This window comes from Bufo bufo, chromosome 6 (assembly GCF_905171765.1).
Source record: "Bufo bufo chromosome 6, aBufBuf1.1, whole genome shotgun sequence".
Classification (NCBI taxonomy): Eukaryota; Metazoa; Chordata; class Amphibia; order Anura; family Bufonidae; genus Bufo; species Bufo bufo.
In genome coordinates, this window is record NC_053394.1 from 167,756,925 (window position 1) to 167,764,089 (window position 7,165).

Here is a 7,165-nt window from a genome sequence, read left to right on the forward strand (position 1 = left end):
TTTTTGCTTTACTTCCAACAGATTTACCAAAAAATGTCCAATTTGAATATCAATGGGCTGATCGTAAGAATAAACCAGTCCTGTGTGATGGAGCAGACACTAGAGACACCAAAATTTGCACACCTAATATACCTTTAGATGACTTAAAACAATATAAATTTCCACATATTAAAGAAGAACCAGTGTCATTTGAAGAGGGAAGTCTTCTACACTCTGAAATATATACACCTTCAGATCGTATACATTATAAATCATTTCATATTGAGGAGGAGCTATGTGATGAAAGGTACCTCACAGCCTCAAAGATGTTTACACCTACAGAACATATCCAAAAATTCTCATCTCCATACATTAAGGAAGAACAAGTCTCCTGGGAGGAAGATCATCTTCTAGACATTGACATTTATACTTCCAGAGATCATCTGCAATACCCACCTACTCTTGTTAATGAAGACCCAGGTTCATTGGAAGAACGGAGGCTCAGAGATGCCAACATTTATACACCTGTAATGAACACAAAAACGCGATTTATGGCTGTGAACCAAGCAACTCATGCCTCAGGTCAAACATATTATATCTTTGAGGATCAAAAACATCTCAATGACAGCTCAGAGTTCTTAGGACATAAAGCTTCTCAACTTTTTGAATGTTCCAAATGTGGGGATTGTTTCAGAACAAGGTCACTCTTTGATGTCCATCAGAGAATTCATAAAGGGATGAAAATATATCCTTGTCAGGAATGCGGAAAATGTTTTAGTTGCAGTGCCCACCTTACACTTCATCAGCGGGTTCATACTGGGGAGAGACCTTTTTCCTGTTCGGACTGCGGCAAATGTTTCAACCGTAATGCTCACCTGACGGTGCACCGTAGGATACACACAGGAGAGAGACCATACTCTTGCAACATATGTGAGAAGAGTTTCAATTGTAGCGCCAGCCTTATTGTTCATAGGAGAATTCACACAGGTGAGAAACCTTATCCTTGCCTTGTATGCGGTAAACGTTTTTCCACCAACTCTGACCGTGCAAAACATCAAAAGGTCCATACTGGTATGAAATCTGTCTCTTGTTTGGACTGCAAGAAAAGCTTCAATTGCAAGTCGCATCTGATTAAACACCAGAAAATTCACATTAGTGAAAAGCCTTATTCTTGTTCTGTCTGTGGTAAACGTTTTGTCCAGAAGCCACTGCTGACGTTGCATTTAAAGACACATACAAACCAGTGACTACATCTTATTTCTCCTTACAAAAATGTAAACTATATCATACCCGCTGTAGAATGCTTTAGTAAAGCTATTAGGGGTAATTGCTCCTAGTAAATGCCTTCCGAGGTCCTCAGCAGGAAGCCAAAGTGAGGCCTCTAAGTACATCAGAGCACTTTCTTAAGCGTCATAAGATGCCCTGCGTTGTGTATGGCGATGTGGCATGTGCTGAGTTGAACTATATACAGTATATGGGAAAGGAAAGATGCTCTGCACTGTGTATTTGTAGGTCTCTGAAGAACCTTATCTTATGCTTGGCAGACATGAGATGCTTCAGACTGTGTATTCTGGAAAATATAATGTAATGGGAAAGATAACAAAAATATGGTGCTTCTGGCTGGTCAACAGGGCTCTCTGTAGGGCAGAATAAGTCATCAATATCAGAAATGCGGGGGTCCGACACCTAGGACCTCCGCTGATCAATTGTTAAAAGAGCCCAGGCTTTCTGTTAATGCCGCAGCCTCTTCCAAGACCAGTGACTTCACCGTACAATGGTCACATGGCCAGCTGCAACTCAGCCCCATTCAAGTCCATGGGGCTGAGCTGCAATACCAAGCACAGCCGCTATACATAGTGCAGCATTGTGCTTGGAAAGCTGCCGGGAGCCCACAGTGCTCACTATAGCTAGGGTGAGCACATTGGCTCTCTGAAACAGCCGATCGGTGGGGGTGCCGGGATCTGGACCACAGCCAATGTGATAATGATGACCTATCCAGGGGATAGCTCAACATTATCTTTTCCAGGATAACCCCATTAACATTTAGGGAGCATTTAGGTGGACAATTAAAGGAGTTGTCCACCTTTTAGATATTCATCATGACCTGCCTTCAGATGTTATTAATATCAGATCATTGGGGATCCAACACCAGACATCCCAACCTGCAAAAACTCATTTCAGGGAGGTGTACTTCTCATTTCAGGGAGGTTTTCTTTTTTTTTCTTTCACAAACTTTTTATTACATTTTCCAAACATATGCAGTATCTGCACACTTTGCTCTATGGTGTGGAGGACTGGGCTCATTACCCTGCCCCAAATTATTATATTTATGTATATGATTAAAGGGATTCTGTCACCACCTAGAAGCCCTGTGAGCTAATCATACGCTCATGTCCAGGGTAGCATTCTGATTTCTAAGGTGGCCTTATAAAAGCTATTTGTGGCTTTATTCTGCAGAAAAACAGGTTTTACTAACCTGTCAATCATTGAATTAAGGTGCCCAAGCAGGGGAGGTCTGTGGATGCATGGTGCCCGGCCGCACGCATCGCCGTTCGTGCCCAGCGCCGCCTTCTACTCCTCAGTGCCGCCTCGCCCTCCCCTCCTCCCGCTTTGAGATCCCGCGCGTGCGCACAGGCTCAGCCTGATGCGCCGTTGCGGACTGCTGGCATCGGCTTCTTCTTGCACTGTGCGAACGCGCCGAGAAGGGGACACTGCTACAGGTTGCCGGAAAGGTTTACTGCGAGTAAACTAGAGATGGGAAGTTCGGATCTTTCACATGAATCGGTTCATTTGAATCAGTTCATTCAAATGAACCGATTCATGAATCGAATCTTCGGTTCATTCATTGAGCTGACAAGAAGCAAGTGAACTGAAGCTTAGGTTGCGCAATGCGCATGCGCGGATGCTTCCATTCACTTGCTGACTCGCTGAGTCGGCTCTTGGTCTGAGTCAGGAAGTTTATTCTTTAAAACCCTGTGTGTAATTATCTACCCCACTGTAGGAAAAAACCAAGTATCCAGGGGGGGTGAATTTAACACTGGGGTAAATAATATAATTAAAATGGAGGGTTAAATGTGTAAATGTATTTTAAAAAAATACATCTCTCTCAATAGTTCTATAGCTACTGAATGAGACAGAAGAAGGGATGCCTTTAACATATATATCTCCTTGAGAAGCCAATTTGACCCTAAAGGGTTAATTCAACCTGTAATCTAAACTCTGTCCTGTCACTTCTCTTATCTCTCTGCTCTGCTATCGGTAAACCTTTATGGGATATATTGTCTCACATGGGGTGTCAGGGAGCCGCTATCTAATAGCGGGAGACTCCCTGAACCTCCGGGAGACTTGAGATCCCTGCAACACCCAGCACCTCAAACGATCACCTGTTTCTGACTAACTCTGGAAACAGGGCAGAGCAGGAAGCAGAGGGCTCCATTCACTGTCTAGTGGCTGTGCCAGTGTACTGTTTCCTGTGGCAGCTGGAAACGGCTGATTAGTGTGGGTGCTGGGTGTAGAACCCCCACTGATTTGTTCATTAATATCTAAAAGGTAGATGCCCCCTTCAAAGGGGTATTCCAGTTTTGCCATTTTCAGCATCAATTGACAGGAAACAACATGATAACACTTACTAATGGTGATTGTTTATCTGTAATGCCTCATTTTCCTGCACTGCATCGTGGTCACTGTGTTGGTTCCCTATCATGATGACATCACGTCTACATCTGAGGCGTGGCGAAGCTTGTAAGGCTGTACCTTATAAAGACAGCATCATCAATGATTTTGCCTCTCAGGGCGGTGTTCTGTCCTGTAGATGTGATGTCAGGAATGATTCTGGGTCTTAGGGCTGGGTTTTTCCAGCTGGGCTTCAAGCAGGCATGGATCTGTGACATTCGAGCTGGGGGGGGGAGAGGCAGAGACCTGATGCTACAGATACCATGAGTCTAGCGCCGGGAACACAGGGTGTGCGTCACAGATCACAATTATGCTGGGGGAGTAAAAATGCACTCACATTACAATATTATCATAGGACTTATATAATGCAGTACGGTTAAATGCTGGTGTTATTATTTTTTGTGTGTGTGTGTTTAACCGGAAAATCCCTTTAATGGCTCTATTCCTTTAGCTTTATTGAAGCATTCTACTGATATTCTAATAATAAACCTAAAACAATTCCACCAATTTTACCTCTGTTCTTACATTGTTTGGGCTATTATTACATTTTGTTTCATTTTGACAAACTGCAGATCTTTAGCTGCTAAGGCTAGTTTCACACTATTGCTAGGGAGTTGGCAGGCTGTTTCCTGTCGGATCTCTCTGCATTGCTATACTTGAACGTCTCCATCCGGCACCATCAACTATAATGGGGACCGGTGGAGATCTGGCCGCACCCCGGCGATAGTCAGCCGCAAGAAAACTGGAAAGACGGCGGGCTGTTCCCTGTCGGATCCCTAGCGCTAGTATGAAACTAGCCTAAGCAAAGTGTCATGTAGAGCTTACAGAAGTAATGAAATCCTTGCCCTTTCTTTTTGAAATCTGTTACAGAATTTGGCAGAAAAACACTGGGGTACATTTACTAAAATGTTTGCACCTTTTTTCAGTCTAAAAAATGCTGTTGTAGACAGTCTTATTGTTTTAATTGCATTTACTACTGAAATTGAGCCTGTTTTTGAGGTTTTTGCACCTCGTTCGCCTATTTTGAATTTTAGACCAATTCTAAAGTTTTGAGCCTTTTTTCTGACCTATTTATGTAGGTGCGCCTTTTTTTTAACCTGAATTTGTTCCAAAAACTCTCTAATTTCTACTCCAACCCCAGGGCTGGCATACTTTTCTTTGTCTGTTTTCAGTGGTGAAGAGCGACTTTCTATTAAAAGTCCCAATTTCCTGGAGACATGCGACTTTTCTCTGCAAAGATGCAACTTATTTCATGCGCAAAAAAATTTGGCCAGTCTAAGTGAATATGAACCTGTCCTACTGAAAAATAACCACCAGAGGTCAGACAAATAGCAATACGCCGAGTCTAATTCATCAACGGCTGTGCGACTTTAAATAAATACTCAGCAAAAGAAAGATAGATGACTGAAATACGCCTGTATAATTTTAAGCCTGAAAACAGACGAGCTTGATAAATGTGCCCTATTTCGTTTTAAATATGCAAAATGAAATGTTCGGTGCACCAAGGGCGGATGGCCCTCCATGTAGTCCAGTTCTGTTCTTCACAGTAAGCACTTCCTTTCCCAACAGGACCAGACGCCTCTATGCTGCTCTCGCTTAGACCCATAAGCTTTTGCCTGCAGAGTGTGCCAGAATTTTAACGTATGCTCAGCACTATTCTTCTCCAGGGCCCGCCCTTGTACAGAGAACATCTCATTTGCATAATTAGCATAAAATGCTAAGTGCAGCAACCGATTTCAGAAGGAAAGGTAATGATTTAATTAGCTCTTCAAGCCATACATGCCACGTAGCTTAGTTTACTATGGCAAAACAGCCTGATGGTCTACGAGGATGGTGACTGACTGCAGCGGCAGAAGGACCGGACCAGCGCCACACAGAACGGTATAAAGGTATAATATGATTTTTTATTTTAGCCAATTGAGGGGCTTCTCTGATACTTTTAATTTTCTCTGACAACCCCTTCAATGTAAATATGTTGATATATACATATTTTACCTAAAACAATAAAAAGTAAGGTTTAAAAGGGGTTTTGAACGTGTGTTTCGTTCTGTTTTTATGTCAAGTAGACACAAAGGTCTATCCTTTTTGAATAGTAAAATTTGTCTGACCTGTAATTCGATGACAAAATAAGCATACAACGATCAGCCATAACATTATAAACACCTACCTAAGGGCTCATGCACACAAACGTATTTTTCTGTTCTGTTTTTTTGTGAACTGTATGCGGAACCATTCACTTCAATGGGTCCGCAAAAAAATGGAAATCACTCCGTGAGCATTCTGTTTCCGTATGTCCGCATGGCCATTCCGTGAGGGTCGACCAGGGCTGTGGAGTCGGTAAGCCAAAGCCCCGACTCTGACTCCCTTGTACATGGCTCATGTTTAAGCGATAACTTAATTTAAGCTTTTTCCTATTTTGTGTTTCTGTATTTCTGAATTTGAGATGTTAGAAAACCGTTTTCCCCCTTATATTCTACTAGCTGAAGGACCCGGCTTTGCTCGGGTATATTTAATCTATTTCATTTAATGTTTGTGTGTGTCGTTAAAAGATATCAACACTATCCACTATAACAGTGACATTTACAGCACCCCACCCCCAAAACAGTGACCTCCACAGCCCCCACCCCTTAACACTAACGTCCCCCACAGTGCCACGTCCCTTTAAAATTGGACCTCCACATCAGCCCACCCCCTTAACTTTGACAGCAGCCTTCCCCTTTAACAGTGACTTTCACAGCACACCACCCCCTTAACAGTGGCCTTTACAGCAATCTGCCCTTTAACACTGACCTCCATAGCAGACCATCCGCTTAAGGCCGAATGCACACGGCCGTGTTCCGCGGCTGAGAGCGGTCCGTGGTATGCCGGGCTGGAATCCTGTTCAGAGCAGGAGCGCATGGCGTCATTGGTTGCTATGATGCCGAGTGTATTACTGTACAGCAGCGGCGGCATGAAGCGCACGGCGTCATAGCAACCAATGACACCGTGCGCTCCTGCTCTGAACAGGAATCCAGCCCGGCATACCACGGACCGCTCCCGGCCGCGGAACACACCCGTGAGCATTTGGCCTAAGGGTCCATTCACACGTCAGTATTTTTACCTTTCCAGATAAACGTTCCTTTTTTTGCAGATCCGTTTTTCAGTACAACCTTCCGTTTTTTTACTAAAGTGCTTCCGAATCCGCTCCGTGTTTCCGTTATTCCGTTTTTTTTTGTGTTTTTTTCATCCATTTTCCTGCCACGGATCCGCAAAATCGGATGACATTCGGATGGTTTTGTGCATGTTATCCGCATTTATGCGGATCCATTGACTTGAATGGACAACGGACCCGAAAAACGGACAGAAAGTAGGACAAGCTTAATTTTTTTTCAGGATCCGCATACTCGAAAATAGGAAAACGGAACGGATTCCGTGATTCGGACAGCACTATGATTGGTGTCCGCATTTTTGCAGAGGCAATTGAGATTAATGGATCCGAAAAAACGTTCCGATTTAAATCGGAACGGAAACGGAG

The 7,165-nt window shown here is 43.5% G+C and overlaps 1 protein-coding gene across 5 annotated transcripts in view; it reads left to right on the plus strand.

Annotated features, from left to right (window-relative positions):
• LOC121004114 (zinc finger protein 566-like) overlaps window positions 1–5,602 on the plus strand; it is a 422,297-nt gene extending 416,695 nt beyond the window's left edge. For 3 of the 5 annotated variants that reach the window (XM_040436239.1, XM_040436237.1, XM_040436236.1), the window contains one exon: window positions 22–2,123. In XM_040436239.1, the coding sequence (XP_040292173.1) occupies window positions 22–1,226 (1,205 nt within the window). In that variant the 3' untranslated portion in view covers window positions 1,227–2,123. Of the gene's footprint in view, window positions 1–21; window positions 2,124–4,823 lie in introns of those variants that run through there. The other 2 variants (XM_040436240.1, XM_040436241.1) reach the window with 2 other exon arrangements.
• The last annotated feature ends 1,563 nt before the right edge of the window (window positions 5,603–7,165 follow it).